At 36.1% G+C, this 25,187-nt stretch overlaps 1 protein-coding gene across 1 annotated transcript; it reads left to right on the plus strand.

The window, feature by feature from the left end:
* Positions 1-45: 45 nt before the first annotated feature.
* hibch (3-hydroxyisobutyryl-CoA hydrolase) lies at positions 46-23,610 on the plus strand. Its single transcript, XM_043248252.1, has 14 exons — positions 46-202; positions 1,940-1,982; positions 2,121-2,252; positions 2,340-2,424; positions 2,530-2,610; positions 2,695-2,747; positions 8,652-8,730; positions 12,513-12,658; positions 13,823-13,909; positions 17,712-17,770; positions 19,468-19,549; positions 21,571-21,690; positions 21,850-21,883; positions 22,445-23,610. The coding sequence occupies exons 1-14, from the start codon at positions 171-173 to the stop codon at positions 22,558-22,560; spliced, it is 1,149 nt and encodes a 382-aa protein (XP_043104187.1). The 5' UTR covers positions 46-170; the 3' UTR covers positions 22,561-23,610.
* The last annotated feature ends 1,577 nt before the right edge of the window (positions 23,611-25,187 follow it).

A 25,187-nucleotide genomic window follows, 5' to 3' on the forward strand; every position in this document is an offset into this window, starting at 1 on the left:
TGGCAAAACGCGGATGAAACTGTAGTGGGCGGTGTCGGGACGCGAGATTTCCTCGGTGGTGTCGCTCCATCGTGACATCATGAAGCAGGGCCGAAGAGCACTGGAGACAGGGTGAAGCCTCCCGTGTGTAACAGTGATCCAGAACATCGGCTGAACTCTTAGTTGTAGCCATGTCATTAATAAGCTTAACGTCTGCGCACAGGTGAGTGATTTATTTGTACGTGCGCAGCTATCGCCACAGCGTTTTAGTCAGGATAAGGTCTGAACTTTGGGCTTTTGCAACGGCTTTTGTAGATTTGCTGGTGTGCTTGGGACCGTTGTGTTTGCTGCGTGACCCAATCGTAGCCAAGCTTTATCTGTCGGATGGGTGACCTCACATTTGACACTGCGATACGTTGGTGTAAGGAGGAGTTTATGTAAGGTGCCCAGGTCCTGAGGCTATAAAACAGAGTCAAAATCATCAGTCCACCTCCAGCATGCTTGTCTTTTGGTATGAGGTGTTGGTCTCACTCTATATTAGGTGGCCATGACTACATTTAACTTAATCATTTGGTGCATTTGTTGTGCACATGCATGTTTTTACATTGTAGTTATAATAGTACCTATATGTAATTACATATGTTCATCGTTTTAGAAGTCTTATGTTTGTTGAGAGGCATCTTTGCAAAGCCCTGTTGCTATGTTTTTTAAGAAGCAGCTTTTTCTGGGAAGCCTTCCGAACATGCCATACTTGTCGCATATTTTTCGAACTCAATTGAAGCAAGAACAAAATGCAACGTAGAGCATAGAACTTTTTTAACAAAACGAATAAAAATACACCATGCTATATGCATAATATAAAATAACAAATAACTTGAGGTTTAAATATGTATAAAAATCGCACAGATCTGATCATCAGGATATCAGGACACGGCGTGTTTATTTTTTGTCAACATCTATGTGGCTTCTTTATCTGGATATGTGATCGGAGACGCGCTGGATGAGCTGCTGTCAGTCATCCGTACAAATGGCTGCAGTGTTTTTAGCCACATTTCATTTTCTGTGTTTTTAGCCACATGTTTTGTCCACATGTCACGCAAAGCTTATAAGCTAATGTCCACAACATATCAAGGAAGTGCAAGCTTCCGATGTCATATAATTAGAATATCATCAAAAAGTTGATTTATTTCACTAATTCCATTCGAAAAGTGAAACTTGTATATTATAATCGTTCATTACACGCTGACAACTGACGCCTAATGAAAATCCCAAAGTCAGTGTCCCAGAAAATTGCAATATTACCTAAGAAAGGATTTTTAGAAATCTTGGCCAACTGAAAAGATTTCTAAAAATCCTTTCTTTGTATTGGTCTTAAGTAATATTCAGATTTTCTGAGATACTGAATTTGGGATTTTCATTAGTTGTCAGTTATAATCATCAAAATTAAAAGAAATAAACATTTGAAATACATCAGTCTGTGTGTAATGAATCAATATAATATACAAGTTTCACTTTTTGAATGGAATTAGTGAAATAAATCAACTTTTTGAGTTGAATCAACTAATTATATGACCAGCACTTGTGTGTGTGTGTGTGTGTGTGTGTGTGTGTGTGTGTGTGATGTCGCCATGAAAACAACGATAAATTAAATGCTGCCGTTAAAAACACGGTAGGGGACATCTTCGGTTTAAAAATGATGTTAAATGTCATGTGTTGTTGTTCATCTGAGGTTTTATTTTTCCAATTAAGACCTGCTAAGGATCGAATAATTAAAAAATTCTCCTAACCTTTTCACGAGCTATTTAACATTACACAAACATAGAATAAACACATTCTACTGGTTATATGAGGTTTCAGTTTCAAAATGTTCTGTTGTCTTTATTTTTACGATATTAATTGCGTTATGCAACAATATGTAAACAAAAACCGTAACACTATGGTTGATTTTTATCCCATACAGATTACGATCAGTCTACAGATTGCAGAGAATACAAGGACACATGGTAAGTTTAAGCAGGGATCAGCGGATTTTTAGCCTGTTTAAGAGTATGGACACAATTGATCAAATCTATGATCATTTTTAAATAATTTTTCTGACCTAAAACTCTTTTGGTCTAGTGTCTCATGATGTCTCGTTTCAGATGTCCAGTAAAGCCGTGTCTGAGGTTCTGTTTGAGAAAGTTGGGAACACTGGAGTCATCACACTAAACAGACCCAAAGCTCTCAATGCTTTCACTCTCACCATGATCAGACAAATTCAACCTCAGCTCAAGGTTAGGGGAGACCTTTTTCACAGCAACCCTGTATTGTTTCTGATCACTTAAAACCAACCTAACCTTTTTAATCGTTGTGTTTCGTAGAAATGGGACAAAGATTCAGAAACAGACCTGGTGATCATTAAAGGAGCGGGAGAGAAGGCATTCTGTGCTGGGGGAGACATCAGAGGTATTTATGTAGATGATAATAATGCAGTTTTGTTTCATCTTAAATGGATCTGTGCGTAGTTGATGCAGACAAACAGAACTGAAATGCCAAAAATATATTTCCCAGCTATCACAGAAGCTAGAAAAGCAGACGATTCTTTTACTCAAATCTTCTTCCGTGAGGAATATATTCTTAACAACGCTATTGGTACGTTTTCACGTTTCTGTTGCCGATTTTGAGGTTTTTGATGAGATGTTAATTAACGTTTGTTTGTTTTGTAACTCTTTTTAGCTACGTATAAGAAACCCTTTGTGGCTCTAATTGATGGAATTACAATGGGAGGAGTAAGTATTTACCTAAAATTGTCCTCTTGGTGCACAAGTTCACCAGCAGATGGTGCTGTCTGTCCTGATTTAGCAGAACATAACATTAAAGGAACCAGAGGGCCAGAGGCGATGTGGGCCAGCTTGTCTTGTGTTTACAAAATATAAAAATAAACGAAGGACAGAGCGTCCTGCTTTCTATAAAACAGTACATATAACGTACCGTTCTTTTCATTGTGTCACTATGAATTTGTCCAAAAACAGTAGGACTCACATTGCCACTGGCTTTATGCACGATAAAGCAGTGTTTTCATTTGTAAACATATGCATGAAAATATTAATGCGTACAGACTGTTGTTATTATTATACTGTATGTATTTTTAGTGCAGTTTGTAATATCTTGCTGTCATGTTTGATCATATGAGCTGCAAGCCAGTAGTGACGCACTATGAGTCATAAACCCCTCTTTAAATCCTCTTAATTTCGGTCCTGCGTTTTGTATTTTATCCAGTAGGTGTCAGCAGTGAGCTGGTCTTGCACACAATCTTTGCTTTGTTATGAATCAGTTCTCAAGTGTCCTCCCATAGGCTATGGATTTGCGTTTGAGCAACGCTGTGTATTTAGATTCACGTTGCACATTGCACGTAAGCCTAAAAGTCATTCATTTAATAATTAATTAAACTTACAGGTAGAGATGCATCACAGATTATTGGGGATATAATGAGGAAAAAGGAAAAATAACCGAGAGGCACCTACAATTCTTAAAATCTTAAAAGAATAGTCAAAAAAAGAACTTTTTTTTTTCACATGAACGCACACTAATTCTGTACTAACTTTAGTGCTTAACTGTAAATATTTTAAACAACAGAGCTTTTGAAATATTGCTGTTTTCATAGTTTCGTGGGGTTCTGTCAGTAGGAGAGCAATGCCACAGCGGTGAATCTGTCAGCTCCTGGTGTTTAATTGATCAGGGATTCTGTCAAGGTCGAGGTGCGCTGATTTCTGCCCTGCATCCTTTGGTCTGAGCCATTTGGTGCGTAGCTGCTGCTTGATACGTTTCAGCGGAGGACTGTTATTTAAGATTGGAATGACCATGCAGGTTCACGGTGCGCGTTCTGACCTCAGATGTCTCTAAGGTTCAGAAATGGATTTTTCCATTTACTCAGATATTTGAGGAAAAGATATGGGCAGTAGCTGCAGAATCACAGATAATGTTATTACAGCGTTTGCAAGGCAGCACCTCATTATTCTACAACTGCTTCTTCCTCCTTCCTTATTTTTGTTGAAGAGGCTGTTTACTCATTCCCAAGTTATTCCAAATTAATTTGTTTGCTAGTTAGATAAATTTAATATATTTTTATTTTATTTCTTTAAAAAAAAAGAAACGTATCTATGTATTGTGTGTGGTTTAACAGACATGGTAACTATGCAAATTAGTTGTGTATTATTATTATTTTTATTTTTATATTTATTTTTAATTTCGTTGGTCCCCCATTATGCATGGCCTTAACTACTATTTACATTTTAAATTATTCAGTTGGTAGAATGCATTAATTGGTGTTTTGGTTCTTTGATTATCGTTGGTTTGCATAGATACTATTGAAACACGTTAACCCACCCTTAAACTAACCCATACCACCAAACCTGTCCCTAATCTTACCTGTATCCTCAACAGCAGCAAAAGTAGTTTGCAATACAATATGATCACAATAAGCGCTTATTTTCTGATGTATGTACGTGGTAGTTAAGGCCACCTAATATAAAGTCCGACCACATATTTTAATCAATATTAAGATAAAACCTTTCAAATCTGCTGACCTGGGTTGATTAGTACAAATTTAACTGCTAGTAAACATTACTTGCGCTATTTCTACATATATATTCTTGTATTTTTGCATGCTAAATTGTATTTCTTATCTTTTAGCTGTAGTTATTGCATCCGCACTTCTGTAACCATTAGGTCAGTAAGAAATAAATTGATATTTCAGCAAGGACCAATTAAAAATTGATCAAATAAAGAAAGGTTAATCTAGATTTAATCCCCTGAAGTGTCTGAGTTTCTCTCCTACTTCTTCTCAAGCAGGTTTCCAGAATCCCTGTTTAGACAGACATAATAGTCCCATCAATATAAATAGTAGTAGATGATCCAATAAATCAGCATGAACATCAGAATGATTTTCTCCAGCGGTCCAGCTGAATCTCTGTTTACGGAACACATTTAGCAATGGAAGAAATATGCCATCACTCATGAGAGGCGTAACGCACACCTGCAGTGTGTTAGTCAGTGGCTGAGCGTGATCTATGAGTATCTCTTTGATCCCTCACACAGGCCTGTCAGGTACCTCCCTGACCGTCACTCCTTATCAGCTATTCCTGTTTTTTTTTTTTCTTTTGCATATTTCCAGCTTTTGTAAGAATGCTCTCTGTTTGCTTTGATTATACAGCGACCGTTGGGGGACCGCTATAACGACGGTCTTTTGGACCCCACTGAATCTGCATTCTGGTTTATTTGACTTGTGTTTAGTCTTTTTTTGAGTTAATTTTCGGGTCACAGCATGCAAAACCGCTTCGGCCGTTGCAATGAATATCGGCAGCAGGATGTGACGCCACACTGTTGGGCATCTGGTAGGAATAAATGCTAAATTATAAATGACAAATAATAATAAATTCAGTGTTACAGATTTAGGAAGAGCAGAAGTAGGCCAGATCCACTCCGGATTTCGATAAAAAGCATTAAACGCGCACAGACACGAAAGATCTTGCGTGTGACCTCAGTCGAGTTAATTTTGACCATCTCGTTTGTGTAATAAAAATCGCGCATTTAGTGATTCGGTAGCTTGATGCTCACCATATGGTAAATCATAATTAAGTAGAGCCACAGGACAGATGCAGTAATACAGAGGACCGGAACGAGAAGGGCATCTGTTATATAAAAAGACAGTTTGAACGCTTCTAGCTACACAGAACTAGTGCATTGTTGCATTTTGAAATATGTAGACCAAAATTCATAATGTAACTTCTCTGTAGTGTACTTATGTATGTTTTTAATCGTATTGGGAGTAAAAAGCCTCTTCTCACTACGGCTGCATTTCAGCTGTAGCCTAAAATAAAAACATTAATTTTTTTTTAAACATTGTTGCAATTTACAATAGCTTCTTTCTGTGTGAAAATATTATAAAATCTCATTTCCTCCTGTGATCAAATATTAATTTGTAGCAGCCATTAGTCCTCAATGTCACATGATCCTTCTAAATCATTCTAATACACATTGATTTGCTGCTCAAAGAATTCTCCTTCTTATCAAAATTGTGCAGCTTATTATTTTTGTGTTTTTTTTTTTTTTAAATGATTTGATGTCATAGGCACTTTATTTCTATAGTGCTTTAATACAACACAGATTATATTGTGATTGAGATAAATGAATTAACCCTTCAAAACAACAACTTAATACATCCTTTTTGAATAAAGTTTTAATTAAAATAAATAAACCCCAAACCTTTGAACAGTGGCGTATGACTATTTGAATTAGATGTTATACAAAAAAAAAAAAAAAAAAAAAAAAAAAAAACATCTTGCCTGTGGCTGTGTACATTTAAGCCTGACACTTTTTTTCTCTTAAGTTGAGGAACCTTTTAGAAATTTCCACCTCTGGCATTTTTTGATTGAGTGGTTTACCCCAGAACCTGATAAAGCCGTTTGCCTTCTTTTGGGATATCTATGATAACACGTTCCAGAGCGCTTTCATATTAGTAAACCTCCAGATTCAAGATGGTCTTTAAACTTTTTTGACTGAATTTATGTTCCTTAATACCCTCCTAAAGAGAAGATGCTTGCGTCTTTGATGGGTACTGTTTTCCATGCTGGAGCTGATTCTTAAATTTAGAAGCTGGCTGCACTGTCTGCAGGTTTTCAAGATTCTAGCCAAACATTTTGGAGAATGGATGAGAGTTTCCACCGCTTCTAGGTGAATGATTTGATGCCTCTAGCCATAACATGTGCTCCCCGTTTGACTCTGAATACTCAAGTTGACACATGAAAATGCTGTTCCCAAACTATTCGGCTTGTTTTCTCAGTGTGCTCTCACTCCGTGATAGTTTCTCTTGATCATAATCATCCTAATGAGTTGTCGTGTAGGGGACACATGTACTCATCCCAACATGCTACTCAAATCCCCCAGGAGAAGATGATTATTGTCTTTAAATGAGCGGCCCGTTGAGAACTCAGCCCCCAGTTGGTTTCGTAATAACTGAGTTTATGATGTGTATTTTGTTTAAATAGAGTCCGTGTCAGTCATGCTAAATATACTAAAGTGATTAAGACGATGATGCATAATCATGTTTTTTATGGCAGAATCAGGTTTTTCATTTTATTTTTTGGGGAAATAATTTATCTAAAGAGCAAGGTGGCTAATGGTTTATGTAATGCTATAATCATTTAAATGAATAGTTTTATTCAGTCAGGATGTATTTAATTGATCAATAGTCAAAGTAAAGAAATTTTAAATAATACAACATATTTATATTTCAAATAAAGAGTCCTTTTAAATGATCATGTTTTACAAAAATATTAAGCAGCACAACTTTTTAGCATTGAAACTAATAAGGAATGATTTTATGCACCAAATCAGCGTATTAGATTGATGATGTTCGGCCAGTATTGATCATTTGAATGGCTGTTAATTAAGCGTTCAGTCATTTTGTTAAAAGACCTGCTAACCATTCATCTGTAAAGAGTATCAGCTGTCTGCTAGGGTTGCTGTGTCGTTGTTGTGCCGCGTGCACCATTTGTTTCTAATCCTGCACGGTTTGTGTACAAGCTGCGAAGTTTCAGAGCACATAAAAACGCGGCGTGCCGTACATCAGTGACCGTTTGTTATTCCATTCCTGAGTCTGCTGCTTAGGCGATGCTGTCGTGATTTAGGGTCTCAAACACTGCTAAATCATCAAACGTGCTGTTGGTGCTTCACCATGGCAACAGTGCTTAGGGAGAGGCTTAAGTTCTGACACTGTGCATATGGTTCACCGCAATCCAAATGAACTTTGCCCGCTCTTTTTTTCTTTTTTCACACAATAGGAGAATTTTGTCATCTTCGCTTCAATCATTACGATGTACGGTAACACGCAGGCTGTCATTTTTAAAACATCACGGTTTCCACTGAGATATTAAGCAGCACAAACGTTTTCAACATTGATAATTATAAGAAATGTTTCTTTAGCATTAGATCATATCATAATGAAAGATCATGTGTTACTCAAGACTAAAATAATGGCTGAGGAAAATGTAGGTTTGCCATCAAAGGCATTAATTACTTTTTTAAATATATTAATAGAAAACTGTTACTTTAATTTGTAATGATATTTTTTACAATATCAATGTGCCTACTTATCAAATAAATGCAGGCTTGGTGAGCATAATTTATTTTATTATTATTATTTTTATTATTATTTTTTTATAATCAAGCAAAACCCAAACTTTTGAATGGTAGTGTATGTCTATGTCTCAAAAATAGCCTATGTGATGGCTTTATAGAAAATAAGTATAGCATAATAAATATAATATAGCAATAAAAAATATGATGCATTACCAAAATAATCAAATGATCCAGTAATAAATCATCTGAATAACTAGTGATTAGGTAAACAAATAATTATAAATGAATTATTAATTAGAACATCAACATAAAAACACAACACGCACAATTTGCACATGAGGATCTACGGATTAGTCACCTTATATGGTTTTGAAACTTAAGGATGAATAATATCTTTTAATTTTTGGGAGAGCTGCTCTTGTAGTGTCTTACAGTGGATGGGTGTGGAGACTTGAACCCTCGTTCTATGGCTCTCTCCATCTGGTCTGTGAACATTGTACCTAATTATTGATCTGTACTGTTTTCTCTCTCTCTCTCTCTCTCTCTCTCTGCAGGGTGTGGGTATTTCAGTTCATGGACGGTTTCGTGTTGCCACTGAGAAGACACTGTTTGCCATGCCAGAGACGGGCATTGGTAAGAGGCAGTCTGTGTTTCTCTCTCTCCCTGAGGGCTCTAACTGGGTTATAATCTGAGTTTTCATTAATAATGCAAGATGGCTTTGGTTTCACAGAAATCAATAGTATTTTATCCAAAAATATGGATGTGGAAGGTAAATGTAAAGCGTACCATTCGCCAAAAAAGAAACTGTAGCTTTGGCACATCAATTTAAAGGAATAGTCTTCCCAAAATTGGCTGAAAATGTACTCACCCTCAGACCACCCAAGATGTAGATTAGCTTGTTTGTTCATCCAAAGAGGTTTGGAGAAATTTAGCATTGCATCACTAACTCACCAATGGATCCTCTGGAGTGAATGGGTGCTGCCAGAATGAGTCCAAACAACTGATAAAAACATCACAGAGTAGGTATTATTATTATTTTTTTTTTATAATTACAGTGAGGTTTTTTTACAAATATTACTTTGCATTTTGACTGTTAGATTTGTCCAATCTTTCAACCCAACAACCAGCCAAAGTACAAGCAGATCGGCGTGAGATGATACAGCACACATTTCTTTTTTGTACAAAAAAAACCCCTGTGTGATCTGTTTTCTTCTCAAATCATTGCCTGGCCCAAAGGAATCTTTCACAACAGATTGTTGAGGTCAGTTTTATGTGGAAACAGTGTTGAGAGATGGTGCGTCTTGAAGCACCTGTCTGACGCTTGTGGTCTCTGAATGAGCGGCATGCTAAAATGCTCCACAGACAGCGTCAATCTCCTTTTTCGTTCATGGAAGGAATTCTGCCGATGCAGACAGCATCCAATCAATCTGCCGCTGATATGTAAGTGGGTGGGTCTTGTTCCGACCGTGGAGCCAACAGATGCCTCCTGCACTGCAGTATGTAGATGTCATTTCGTAACCTCTCATCTGATCTAGGAGGATGGCTCAGGTTATAATGACAATAACTGTGTTAGACTAAAGTATAAAAACAATACAAGCATGAATTGCAACATTTGTAAGGTTCAAAACATTGCCATTGCTAAAAATGTCTTCTTTTTTTTTAAGCTTGACTTGCACTACATTTGGGATCTGTAAGATTTTAACATGTTTTGAACATTGAACATTTGAACATTTATGCTCACTAAAGCTGCAATCAAAAATACATTAAAAAAGTAATATTGTGAAATATTATTACAATTTAAACATAAGTTTGCTTTTTTAATATTGTTTAAAAATGACTTTATTTATAGTAGGAAAGCTGCATTTTCAACAGCCATTAAATTTATGTGTCACATGAGTCTTAAGAAATTATTCCAAAAAGCTGATTTAATGTTTAAGTATTATTATTATTATTATTATTATTATTATTATTATTATTATTATTAGGAATGTTGAAATCAATTACTTTGAGTAATTGTAAAATGTATTTTTGTGAAAGTAGTGATACAATTTCTAAATGGAAAGTTCAAAATAAATTTTTATATAAAAATATTTTGTAACTTTTGCAACTGTTTTTACTTTCAGTTTTGACTTTTGACACTTTTTCATCCTGAAAACACGTGGTTGGACATGAATGCGAGAAAATAAAGACAAAATGTTCGTTTTTGGGTCCAAAGTGAATGTTTCCACATTCATCTTTTATAACCATCCTCTCAGAATACATCCATGTGTGCTGCATCTCGCTTTTATTGCACATGCTTTAAATTTTCCGTGCTTCTTTTCATTCCACGTTCTAATCACACCCTGTGAATGGTATGTCTGGAGCCTCGATGCGGTATAAATCATAGTCTGTGATGAATACTTTGCCCTTGTCCCTATCACATGCTTCTACACATGTAGGCAGAAGTCTGCCTCGGCTATTGTAATTCATTCTGGACTCTAATGAGAGAGCTTTACAGCATTTCCTCCTGTTGTACAGCGTCCTTCAGCTCTTGCAAGCCTTGGGCGAAGGCTCCCTGCGGAACTGCTAGAGTGGCAGGAAGTAGTGTTAATCACGGCCTGTGACACATCTGTTGAGCGTCTGTGCACGTGTGTGTGTGTGTGTGTGTGTGTGTGTTTGATTGAGTGAATGCACCATATATGTGTGCCATCACCCACTAATTCCATTAAGAGCCTGTGTCTCTCAGCCCCAGATGAATGAATAATCCTCTTTGGATTTGCACTTGTCTTAATGGTTTATTCTGCGGTAAGGTGGCCAGACTCATGAATCTCGTAGCTGGATACTTCCTTAAAGTTCTTCTACGTTGACATGAGTTGTTTAAACAAGCACTACATCATCATGTGCACTATCGATTGGAGAAAAAAAGCATATTAAATGTTTTTATTGTATTATTTAGTTGTTATAATTGGGAATAATTATTAAATAATTTTAATAATGCATTTTATTTATTTATTTTATTTCGTTCAGTTCCTAAAATGACTTTTTTATGCCAGCATAATAAAAGTTGGCAGCATAATAAAAGTTTCTATAAAATATGGGGGAAAAAGGTGAACTGACAAATGTTTAGTACAGGTTTAAAACATGGTTGTCCTATTGGCGTTAACTGGAAAAACACCCCAACTCACACCATTGTTTGAGCCACTAAGTAGAGTCTCTCAAACAAACAGTGTTTCAATAGTGTTTACAGAAGTGCTGCTGGGACACTTGTGCAGTTTTAAAGAACTGATTTTCCGTGTATGCTGTAAATGCTTCATGCTAAGTGGGATTTCATAAGGAAAGCACCATGAGCAGCATGGTAGCAGTACCCTTGAGCCATTTGTGCTGAGCTGTGGTATTCGCCCATGGTGGCACCTTCTCCGACAACGTGCCAGCCATCTGCGTGCCGAAATTGACCCCCCTCCACGCCTGCAACCTGGTTCCACCCCTTCACCCCCTTCTGCCGATGGATTATTTGCTATTTGAGTCTTAAAACTATGCCGGCCATGAGACAAAGCCACTGAATGTATGGCAAGCATAATCTGCATTTATGATATTACATTTGCCTCCTGGAATGAGGTCAGGGGACCTAATCCTGTCCTGCTTCATTCAAAATTGTACCTCATGCTGGGCGTGTGTAAGGGTACTGATGGTATTTTTCTCAAAAAAAAAGCACATCAGGTTAATAAGATTGTAGCGCCACACTATGCCATTTCATAACCACGTCCTGCAGCAATACCCACTGGCTTATGTGACAATGGAATAGCTCATGATTAAGGTATTGCCTCTGTCTCAGTTTTAACATTACTTATGAAATCACTTGAGCAATTATACTCATTTCCTAAAAAGTTGATTTATACTACTGTGGCCAGAAAACAATCTTTTTCTTGTGTAAAGAGCATTGAAAGTCACGTCTCATTAGTCCTGTATATTCTTAAGTTGAAGAACGACAGCACAGCATAAACACGCAGCAGATGCAGAGTGTCACCATGAGGATTAAACAGTGAATAAATCTTATTAAGAGAAGCAACAACCAATCGTTACGGATTGAAATACATTGCCAAACTTTGTTCAGTGACCTCAAGCTCGTAATTTGTATTTTTATTTTTATTTTTTTTTCATTCATTTTCTCAATAAGGATTTAAAAAAATAAAGAAACCTTGAACCAAAGCACCCATCTCTGAATTACAGTACATTTGATTCAGTGCAAAACGTAGACTTTGATTAAAGTAAATCAACTAGTCATCCCATGAAGCATTGCTATTAATTAATATAAGATATATATAAAACCTGTGGTGGGTGATTTTCTGTGAAGGAAAGGATTGGGAATTTTGAGTTCATATTTCTACTTTCTATATATTTCTACTTCTTGTCTTTTATTTTGTGTGTTCTTTCTATAGGTTTGTTCCCTGATGTTGGTGGCGGCTACTTCCTACCTAGACTTAAAGGCAAACTAGGCCTTTTTCTTGGCCTGACTGGGTTCCGCCTCAAAGGGAGAGATGTTCAGAGGGTCGGGTTGGCTACTCACTTTGTGCAGTCCGACAAGGTATGTTTACCAGACAGTATTTGGCCATTTTGAGATTACAAAGATATACGTTTGGCCAAATAAATGGCAGTTTCCTTCCCCATCCAGCTCCTGGTTAGAACAATGCTTAGAACAAACGATTGTGGAACAGTATTTCAGTTTCAAAAAAGAGGTATTCAAATTCAAGGTAACTATGACTATGATAGAAGGAAGCTGTGCTGGTGCAGGCCTCCTGGGAATTTGGGCTGCAGTTCTTGCATTTGATGCTGAAATGAGAGACGTTGCTGAAAGGAGAGGACTTAGTCAGCGTTTCTCAGGCTTGCCAGCGCGCGTTCGGCAGCAGGGGGCGACCGAGCCCTGACACTACGCCCAGTTCATGTGCCAGAGGTGAAAATGAGGACCAGGGCTTGGCACTGCTGGAGAGAGGGGCATGCACACACACACACACACACACACACACACACACAAACATCCTCTGGCCAAGGACGGACGACCAGCAGGATCTGGCGTACACACTGCACACAGAAGTGACTTGTGATAAAAATAACCACAAAAGGGCTCTGAGGACAGGGCGTTAGTTTGTACCGCAGAACTAGTGAGCTGATTCAATTTGTTTTATGAGCAATGTAAAACAACCCTGACAATTATAGACTGAGTCCGTATGTATTATTATCCATTATCACCAGGGTCAGGGAATTTAAAATTAGTGATTTGTCACGCCTGTAAAGCTGTATTAATTAAGAGAAGTAGTTGAAGAAATTCATTTTTCTAACTTGTGGGAACCTGATGGGAGAATTAAATGCTATTTTTCCTGTTATATCCTAGTGTAATGCATTTTATTCAGTACGTTAGTCTAGTACACCATGCATATTTAAAAAATATCCGTGCAGATGTATCTGTGGGTAATGGACCTGTTTTTGCGTGCAAACTTTAGCTGATGTGATCTTTATACGCAATGTCAGGAGCACACTTGTGGTCCCTAAAAGGCTGTCCTGGTAAGCAGCACACTATGTTTTGGATCAGAGCTGTTTTATGTTGTTTCACCGAGCCTCAGCAGTTACCATCAGGAAACACCTTGTAAAAATTCCGGTTGTAAATAACACAATCCCTTCTCTGCTCTTTAATATCTGATTTAGACCCACTAAATGGTTTCTACCAGTGATTTTAACATTTATCTCTCATCAGATTGCGTCTCTTGAGAAGGATCTTGTTGATCTGAAGTCTCCGTCGGACAGTGATGTGGTTCAACTGCTGGATTCTTATCAACAACAGGTAAGTATGTGGCAAAAAAACTTTTACAACCTGAGCGTCTGCATTTAGACTGCACAGTGGTGGGCTTCAGTAAGCTGTCACCATAGGCACATCATACACTGATGCATCTTATATAGTTACAAATCTTACACAGATGTAGACTATTTTCTCCCTTTAAAAGTAATGTTGTTATTTAAAAAAAGTCACAATGTGTTTTTCCAAACCTACAGTATGTGACACAAAAGAAGATTAATAAAGTGTTACCATCCGAATGACATCGCGATTGAGAAAAATCTGAAAAAATACAGTTACTCTACCTTTCAAAAGTTTGGGATCAGTACGTTTTCATAAATACTTTTCTTCAGCATAAAGACATAAATTTCTATTTTTCGAACATATTAAGCAGCGTAACTATTTTCAACATTAATAATATTAAATGTTTCCTGAGCACGAAATCAACTGCATATTAGATTGACTTTTGAAAGATTGTGACTGAAGACTACAGAAATTGTGTGTGTGTGTGTGTGTATAATATATATATATATATATATATATATATATATATATATATAATATATATATATATATACAGTACATATATACACACACACATGTAATATACATGTAATGTGTAAAAGAACACCTTAAAATAGTATTAACATAAGTTAACATGAACTATAAACAATACTTCTACAGCATTTATTAATCTTAGTTAATGCTAATTTCTGCATTTACTAATAAATTATTCAAATCACAAATTGTGTTTCTTAACATTAGTTAATGCACTGTGAACTAACAACGAATGATGTATTTTTATGGACTAATGTTAACAAAGATAAATAAATACTGTAATGTATTGTTCTTTGTTTGTTCATATGAGTTAATACATTATTAATGTTAACAAATGACACTTTTATTGTAAAGTGTTACCATAATTTAGGAAAACATGTCAACCTATAGACCTAGGTTTCAGCATGATTATTAACATGAAGTTCATTTCAAAAATTAACATTAACATCACTTCAGTTCAGAATTAACATGAAGTTCATTTCAGTGAGAGTATTCCAAAACTGTCCAAAACGCTCAAAGTCCTCTGCTGTGTTGTACTATATTCGTTATACTTATTATGACTTTATGATCATTATGAGTATGGTATGGATTTATGGCAGTCTGTGCTTAATGCTTTGAAGTTGTGTGTGCTGAACAGGAGTGTCTATGTGAAGATTATCATGACTCATACATTCTTTACGTCACAAAGCTTTCCAGAAATCCTTGGGAAGGAGGGTCTGATAGCACACGGCTCCAGACAAACAGTTTTCACAGACCCGTTCTAGACCGTTTATTTTATTTTCTTCTCTTTTAATATCAGCAAATTTTGTTATTTGCTTTATTAAAAAGACAAAGGGAAAAAAACACTGAATTATTTATAGGTAGTCTTTGCATTATGATATGACACTAATGATATTATTTATATCAGTTTATATATAATATATATATATATATATATATATATATATATATATATATATATATATATATATATATATATATATATATATATATATATATATATATTTATATATGATTTATATGTGATCCTGCTTCAAAGAGTTTTATCTACAGCAGCTGTCACTAAACCATAAAACTGTACATTTATATCAAGTTTGTTCATCAAGGTTGCACTTTAAAGCCACTAGATTGTTTGATACTAAAGATTAGATAGGGTGTATCCAGACCTTAGCAGATAAGGGAGGCATATAGACACTTTCATTCTGTTGTCAGAGTGCTAATAAGGAATTCATGACATGGAATCACAATTCAGTGGCTAGGTATTGAAATAGAGATATCTGTGTCTCTGTATCTCCAGAGCAAGCAAAAAATGAAATGTCACAGGGATTCATGTCACAGCTTTTAAGCATTAGAAGGGCGTAAATTAGTTCGACCAGCGGTACACGCCTACACAGAAGATGAAATAATAAATGGCCTGAATCTGAAACAGTCAGTCAACCATGCACTGGTTTATAGTGTGTACATATATATGTGTGTTCACACACATATAAATAAATATGTGTGTGTGTGTTACATACATACATACTTATCTGGTTCTTGGAAAGTATAAAAAATTTGAAATAAAGCCTCACATGAACAATATCACATATCACAAGCATTTGACATTTGGTGTTTGTGCTGATATGTTCTCCTCAAACGCGCTTCTGTGCATGATGGCGAAACTTTTCTCACTATTCTAGAAAACTTGTCTGGATAAGAAGTTTCTGTTAAATATATCATATAGGAGACAAACACAGTGATAGTTGAGAAGTGAAATAAAGTTTATATGATTTATGGAAAGTGTGCAATTATTTAAACCAAATTAGCCATGTGCATAAATTCAGGCATCTTTGTCATTTTATTGATTTTAATACCTTTAGATCTCATTAGAACTCAAAATTGGTTTGGTAACCTCAGTGACCCTTGACCTCCATACACTGGTGAATACGATCAAGAGAAAGTATTTAAAGGAGGCCAATTGTAAGTGTTTCTCCTCTTTGCGTCTTCTCTAAAGTGTGGCAACATGGAAGCCTCAAAACAACTCTCAGATGACCTGAAAACAATGATGGTTGAACAACATGGTCTAGGTGAAGCATACAGAAAGCTGTCTCAGAGATTTAAGCTCTCAGTCTCAACTGTGAGGAACATTGTGAGGAATTGGAAGACCAAAGGCACAGTTCTAGTTAAGGCCTGAAGTGGCAGACCAAGAAAAATCGCAGGATGGTGAGAACAGTCAGCTGCAAAGACCTACAACATCATCTTGCTGCAGATGGTGTCACTGTGCATCGTTCAACTATTCAGCGCACTTTACACAAGGAGATGCTGTATGGATGAGTGATGCGGAAAAAGCCTTTTCTCTACACATGCCACAAACGGTGTCGCTTGAGGTATGCTAAAGCACATTTGGACAAGCCAGCTTAATTTTGAAATAAGGTACTGTGGACTGATAAAACTAAAATAGAGTTATTTGGGCAAAAAAGGCGGAATTATGGCATTGGGCATTATGCATGGCGGAAAAACAACAAAGCATTCCAAGAAATGCACTTAGAATAAAATTTAGTGGTGGTTCCATCATGCTGTGGGGCTGTGTGACCAGTGCAGGGACTGGGAATCTTGTTAAAATTGAGGGTCGCATGGATTCCACTCAATATCAGTAGATTCTGGAGAACAATGTCCAGGAATCAGTGACAAAGTTGAAGTTGCGTGGGGGCTGGATCTTTCAACAAGACAATGACCCTAAACACTGCTCAAAATCTATTAAGGCATTCAAGCAGAAGAGCAAGTACAATGTTCTGGAATGGCCATCTCAGTCCCTAGACCTGAATATTATTGAAAATTTGTGGTGTGATTTAAAAGCGGGCTGTCCATGCTCAGAAACCATCGAATCTGACTGAACGTGTTTTGTAAAGAAGTAAATACCTCCAGATTGTCCTTCTGCCAGTATCCAGATCCTAATTGGAAGCTATAGAAAGCGTTTAGAGGCTGTTATTTCTGCAAAAGGAGGATGCACAAAATATTGAGTTATTTTTTCTTTTGTGGTGCCTAAATTCATGCACATGGCTAATTTGGTTGAAATAATTCTTGCACACTTTCCATAAGTCCATTCCACACTTTATTTTACTTCTCAAATATCACTGTGTTTGTCTCTTATATCATATATTTAACATAAATTTTTATCCAGACAACTTTGCCATACCACTCACAAATAGGATTGTAGGTGTCTGTATATGTGCTTCAGCTGGTGTTTAAACACAGACTGCGTTTGTTTCCTCAGAGCAATCTGGATGCTGAGAAACCTTTTGTACTTCAAGAACAGACAGAGGCCATCGACAGGTAAACTGAAACGCTCTTTTCTCCTTGCTTTATTGCCATATGCCTAATCCAGAATATAATGAAACTAAAGCTCTCCCTTGAAATGGAAAACTAACCTTTGATTAGGTGTTAGATTTTTAGTCGCTCATTGCATTTGAAATGGCCATGTATGGTGATGTATGATGCTTTCTGAAATCAATTCCTTGTCCTATGTCTGACAACCTTTTAGGGCTTTAATGTGTTGTTACAGATCGCTGTAGCACCTCAGTTCAATCAGCATATGAACAATCACTTCGATTTTGCTAGTTATTGCATGAAATAAAGACATTTATTTCACAGTATTTTTCAAAAATTCTCCATTATGATTGTTCAGGTCGCCTGTCAAACTGCCTGCAAAGGGACAATTGGCAAGATTTATGTGCTTTAAAATACTGATTACACTTCCCCTATAGACTTATGTGTAAGTGCACTACATGTTTTCTTCTGTTTTATTACACGCCTTCGAATACTTGATTCTGATTGGTCATTCCATGGTTTGTTATTCCCAGATAACAACCGGTAAAACTAAAAACACAGGCTCACCCAGGTAACTGCCTGCAGTCGGCGCTGTTGCTGCATTCACTGGGAACCTTTTTTCTTTGTGGAAACTGCTTTCGGTTGACTAATAAAATATTAAAACTCAATTCAGTATCCCTTAAATGTTTGTCTAGTTTGAACTTCGATGCTTCCTAGCAACGGCTTCTTCACTGAAACTTTGCTTTCAAATATTTCAACTCAGATCAAGGTTTTATGTCTAATTATTTACTTTTGTGGCAAGAAGCCGTGTAATAAGCCTTTCAGTCTTATAAAACAGCCCTCCGCTTTGCGTCGGTCTGCCGATAAGCTTGTCGGGCTTTATTCTGTGACGATAACCCTCTGGATGAACATTATCTCTTACTTAACCAATTCGAAATGATCAAACAACCACAAACTTTTAAACGGTAGTGTATGTTTTCAGCTATATCTCCCAGCCTCGGTATAAATCAGCATTGTATTTAACCTGTAATATTTAAGTATGAATGGCAGTGGCACAATAACTGTGTATTTGCATACTGTGACGTGACAGTGTGGTAACTGTGACTCTAAATCATCTGCAGGAGCAGTGTTTGCCTAAATCAGTAGACTTCACACTTTTGAAACTGATTCGTTACGCTTCTGGGGTTGTGTCTGTTTCACCGGATAAGCTTTAGACACCCGCCTTCAGGTGCTGGTAAAACTTGGAGGCTTCCAGCTATTTATGGTACGCTGAAAGACTCAGTATTCCATATGCGGGGAAATGTTGGAAAAAGTTGGGGTTTGTTGATCAAAGTCCTGAAATGATCAGGCTGATAAACACTGGACATGCTCCAAAACTCGGTATCCACCACAACCAGAGATTGTGCAATGTTGTCTTTGTGTCTCCCCTTCCGGATGTTTGAGTGTTTAGTGGAACAAAGTGCTGTGAGCCTATACGCCCCTTGTTTACCTGTTTTTGCGGCGTTTGACTCTGCTTTGCATATGAGCCTTACATAACATCAGTTGATGCTGCACTAATCTGCTGTCCCAGGATTAAATCTGATGACTAATTTGGCTTGACTGCTTGAGCATGATGCAGAAAAACTTCCACAGATGGGGTTTGCTTACGTGTTTGTGTTTGCAGGACTAGCCCTGTAATTTTTGTTATTGTTCTATTGTTTCAGGCTCTTTTCAGCTGGAAGTATGGAGGAGATCATGGAGAACCTAAAGAAAGATGGCTCTGCTTTTGCACTCAAACAGATTGAGGTGCGTTCAAGGATAGTGATGAAATATTAAATTTTTACCCAAAAGTGAAAATTGTTGTGACTAAGCTCTAATTATTATTTAAATATAGTGTAGCTTTTTATATATATATATATATATATATATATATATATATATATATTGTAGTTTTTTAGTCCTCATTCACTTTCATTATATTGAAAGCAATGTCATTGAATATGACTTTAATGGCTCTTTTGTTTACTACAAAAATCAATTGACAACATTTTTATAAATTCCATTTAATTAGCAGAGTAAGTTAACAATCAGGTAAACTCCAAACTCACATGAACTTTTTTTTTTTCTAAAATAAGCTATGATTGATTTATATATTTATCAAATAAATGAATACTTTTATTCAGCAGGGATAAGTTAAACGGATAGTAATAAAAAAATGTGATTACAAAATATTTATATTGTGAATAATGACATTTCTGACTTTCATGACATTTAATTTTTTTATTCAAAGAGTCCTGAAAACAGTATCACAAGTTCCAAAAAAATATTATGCAAATATTATATAAATGAGCATATTAGAATTTTTGAAGAATCACGTGCAACTGAAGACTAGCAATGGCTGATGAAATTTCAGCTTTGCCACCACAATAATAAATAATTGTATATAAAGTATATTAAAATAGAAAGTTTTTATTTTAAATTGTAATATTATAAAACAATATTGCTGTAATTTAGTTAAAATAAATGCAGCCTTGATGAACACAAAATGCTTTTGAATTGTATAAAAACAAACAGGATGAATATCAAGCAGCTAGTATTTCAAATTTAATTTTGCTTTGCTTATATAAAAAGCAAGAATATATCTTATGCTTTGTCCCTGCATTAAGACGAGCTGTTTATCCATTCTAACTCCCAAGTGCAAGTGATGTTTTTATGAACCTCATAAAATGACATGGCAGTAGGGGAGGTTTGGTTTATTGTTCTTTATACAGGAGTGTGTTTCCATGTCCTGCTCCTGCAGCTGGGTGCGTGTGATGGTTTCTGGGATATTTGGCGAGATAAACAGAATGAGCGCATATGGCTTCTCATTTGAGGTCTGCATGCAAACCCTCTCTTCTATTGCGTAATGGGCCCTGAATCATATTATACCTCATTAGTATTTCAAAGCCATTCTGCTTTTTCTCCCATAGCACTACTTTGCCATGCATCACTTTGTTTAGAGTGAGCTGTAGAAAGGAAATTGATGTTTGACATAGTGGCGTTTTTTCTTTGTTCAAATGTTGGTCATGTGTGGACTATTATTTTAGTTGAGTGAAATTCTGTTTCCTGTTTTTGTCCTTATGTGACCTACACAAAGTTACAATATAAATAATCACAATACCTCATTATACTGTAATATACAAAGTGGCAGTGATATAAACAGAACATACCGTTTGAGTTTAATGTGAGGTTTTATGACCAAACAGGTCATGTAAGGTTTTCTCTAAACACAAGGATGTTTATGGACTTATCCTCTGCTCATGTGGGGCCTCTCTTTATCAACGGTATACTTGGCCATTAACCCTCTGTAACGTCCCTGTTCGTACATTTTGGTTATGTGTGGATGGTTTGATGTGTTCCCCAATTCATGTTTTTATTTAAATGTATATGTGTGCGTGTTTCTTTTTTTGATTGATTGAAAGATCGTGAGACAGATTGAGTCAAGGGTTCACAGAAGATTTAGCTCACCCAAAACAACACATTTCTTCTGTTAATTTAATCCACCCACTGTTTAATAAGTCTGTCGATGTAAACTAAAACACAAAATTTTCAATGAAACTAAAATCTTAACTTTTAGCTGCTTAGTCTGTTTCAGATTATTTTTTTTTTATTATTGAATTGCATTTTTCTGTTTTATTACTGCCATGCAAATTGAAGTGATCTCTGTTGGCTTTCATTTTGTAAAATAAAACTTATGCTTTTGTTGATTAGTCAGTTATTGAAATTGCTATTTATTTATTTATTTATTTGCATTGTTAAATCGGGGGATTTTGTATTGGATTTTACAGACTCTGGCCAAAATGTCCCCAACCTCTCTGAAGTTAACTTTCAGGCAGATTCAGGACGGAGCGAGAATGAGTTTGCAGGAGGTGTTGGTGATGGAGTATAGACTCAGTCAAGCCTGTATGGTATGTAATGCGATTCTCTGTAAATATAGCTCTTTATCGTTTCATTACCCAAACTAAATCAGATTAAAGTTGTCTTGGCACATTTTTCACATACCAGTTACTCATTTAGGGAAAATATTTGCCTAACTTGTGTCATGAGTTTTTCCTTTTTCTTTGCAGAGAGGCCACGATTTTTTTGAGGGAGTCAGGGCAGGTAATGTATACATCTTTTCTTTTTTTTTTTCCCCAAAATAATTACAATTAGTTCTACATATAACTATATATTAGATGTATCAAATTAGATGCTGGTGTTAAAGAATTGGTGAATATGTAACCTTGAAGAGCCATTTTCTCTTTGTCTCATTCAAAGACATTCATTTGTAATAAATGGCAATTTAGGAAGTATAGTGTTCTGCTGCAATAATCCATAAAATGAAGTAATGTGTAAATGTTAAATTGAATGAATGACATACACGTTTATAGAATTTGAGCTCTGGTCTAATATAGCTGGGAATATCCCAAATGACGTGTGTATGATAGTAGTTTAATTCATATTTTACTCCAAACAACATTGGAGAATTGGAAATACATTAGAAATTCAAATTACAACACATTGTTTACTTAATTTAAATCAATTTAAGCTCAATTCAAATTTATAGTCATCATCTTTACAATTCTGAATGAAGGCATATGGGAAAAAAATATCTGAAAGGTCAAATTACATGTGAAAAGTCAGTGAATAACTGACAGATTTTTTTCCTCTCTCTACTTGCAGTGCTAATCGATAAAGACCACAGTCCAAAGTGGAAACCTTCTACCCTGTCTGAGGTCTCCGAGCAGGCTATAGAAGAATGTTTCAGCTCTCTAGGTGAAAGAGATCTCAAACTATAGAAATTCCACTCAAAAATCCTATAAGTTGCTTTCACAAACCTCTGAAATTTATCAAAGAAATCTGCATTGTTATTTCTATCAGTATAGCTGACGTATGCAAAAATAATCTTGATGCTTGCAGCTGAAGCAAACGTTCCTCTGAGACTATGGGGTTCTACTGATCCTTGTGATGAAATGAACAATGCTAGTTTCTTACAGAAATTGCATTTTCTTTGTCCCATTACCCTGGGAAATGGCATTTAGAGTAAGCTAACAACTGAGAGAAGTCTAGTCATATTTTAAAGGTAAAGTTCTTCCATAAATGAAAATTTTGTAATTTACAACTTCTTTTAATATTACAATGCAGGTCTTTCCCGCAAAATAACATCAAAGACTTTTTACAGATATTCCAGTTTTGATTTCTACAGAAAAAAGAAAATAACTGCAAAAAGGTTCAAAATTTCATGAAGTTGAGAATAATGACAGAATTTCTGTTTTTGGTTGACCTACAGAAAAATATGAATTTGCAGCACTCTTGTTGAGGTGAATAATGTGCTGGGAAGCCTATTTTGCATACTTATTCTTAAAACCGTCTTTTACACCCATACTGTGTAAGCATTTGTGTAAACCCTGTGGTAAGAAAATGGCAGACACTCATTTTTGCACATGCTGCAATCCATGATTAACCCTGACAACCTTAACACATACCCTGGCCACGTTTCAGTATGGTGGGATTAAAGTACTGTCATGTGATGCATAATATGACTGCCATTAACCACAGTGTTTACTCCACAAGCCGTTCCACTGGCCTAGACTAGAGAGATTCAAGCCTTTGACTAGAATAAATCTGATTGATTTTTGAGACAACCGTGATGCCTTGAATTCAAATTATTTGCTTCTTTTCTTCTTTTGCCCATATAACTGTGTGGGTGTTCATAAAAGGTGTGTGACCTATATTTGTGCTAAACGAAACATAAAATGATTGTATTGTATCTCTGTTTTTGAAAGTAGATATGGCATAAAATTTCAGTGTGCCTACAGTGCATCTCAATAAAACCAACAGTGAAAATATCTTCTGTTTTCATTGTAAAGTAATTAGCAAATTGCCTGACAGACTCAATAGCGTGGCAGCAGACCAGTTAATCTACTTATTTGTGGTATTTGCTAAAGCATTGCTCATACTAAGGGTTACGGATTTAAACAAGTAGTTCTAGTCAGGCCCTTGAGTTGTGTTACAATACGGACATGAACCTCAATTTATACCTCAAATTATATTTCATGGAGAGGACGGCTTATTTTTTTTTCGTTTTATTTTTTTGCTTTCATGCTTTTCGGTTTGTGCATAATAAAACATTAAAGTTCCCATAGACCTGCACTGAAGGAGGACAGTTAAGCCTCTGTTTTAATTTTTGTGATAGATATGAAACAGAAGAAACTGAGAAAATGCAACAGTTGAGGTATTGACAAAGGCCATGATTTATTTATTGGCGCAGCAGGTTTTTTTTCCCTTTTCTTTAGGTTACAGAACTGAGATTGAACAGATTACAGGTAAATCACTTCTATCTGAAACATACACTGAAATATGAAATACAACAATTTTGGTCAGAATCGTCAGCACCTCAGAAATGTATGAGATGACTGGATATCATAGGAGAAATCAGCTTGACAGTACAAGCTGGTACAAAGGTATTCTGGCTGCAGTTTATTTATATTGAAGCACTTGTTTGTTGTAGGTGAGTACACACTTTCATCGACAAAATATAATCTAGTTCTATTTGGCCTAGTGTAAGAATGGAAACTAATGAGCGTAATGAACACCAGGGAAGTCTGCGCTGATTGTTCTTTTAGATACTGAGATGTTGTGTTCTACTCTGAGCACATACGTCAATGTGCTGGAAGGCCTCATAAAATACACCTTAAATCCTTTCATATCTTAAGATTTTGCTCTGCATTTATGACTTTTTATGCACATGCATAATGGTCAAAGTGCAGTTTTGCGTAATTGTCTTTGCAACAGGTCATAACAGTGACTACCCACGTCTTCAGTGGACTTGGTTCCGGAAGTAATTTTCTCATTCATTTTCTCCACTGGGATTTGAAAAAAAATTCTTCAGTAAAGAGTTTAAAGCCATGAATCAAAACAAACGGCTTAATCAACCATTGCTTTAAAACAAAAACAGTTTTGGCAATCTGAATAGCAAGGCAAAGGTACAAAACTGTGAATTTTATGACTGACTGTGACAATGACACAATATAAAAATGATAAAAAAAAGAAATATAACGCATTAGTATAAAATAAAACATGAAGTTAATTGCAAAACATGCACGTACGCATAAATGCTTTGAGAAATCATTGGATTACACAATTAACAGTGCTCTATGCTACAGGGTGATCTCTGAGATCAATTGCTTTATAGAGAAAACGAATGTGATTTTGTTTTACTTCCAGAACCCAACTGCTGCGCTCTATTTTTCTGGAGATCATTAAAGGGAATATGGCTACCTGACAACATGGCACTAGACCCAGAAGTGCCAATATCACATCAATAAAAAGCATTGGTGAGCAGCTGTTAAAACACTACCAGAAGAGTAATTGTGCTTGTATTAACAATCATTAAGGACACTGGCATGTTTGGTCCCCTGTCTGA

This window comes from Puntigrus tetrazona, chromosome 9 (assembly GCF_018831695.1).
Source record: "Puntigrus tetrazona isolate hp1 chromosome 9, ASM1883169v1, whole genome shotgun sequence".
Classification (NCBI taxonomy): domain Eukaryota; kingdom Metazoa; phylum Chordata; class Actinopteri; order Cypriniformes; family Cyprinidae; genus Puntigrus; species Puntigrus tetrazona.

Excerpts from the sequence above, each read along its gene's own strand:
- hibch (XM_043248252.1), top strand. The coding sequence starts at position 171 with ATGTCATTAATAAGCTTAACGTCTGCGCACAG. Across the intron at positions 1,983-2,120 it reads AGAGAATACAAGGACACATG|ATGTCCAGTAAAGCCGTGTC; the intron begins GTAAGTTTAAGC and ends GTCTCGTTTCAG. Across the intron at positions 8,731-12,512 it reads CATGCCAGAGACGGGCATTG|GTTTGTTCCCTGATGTTGGT; the intron begins GTAAGAGGCAGT and ends TTCTTTCTATAG.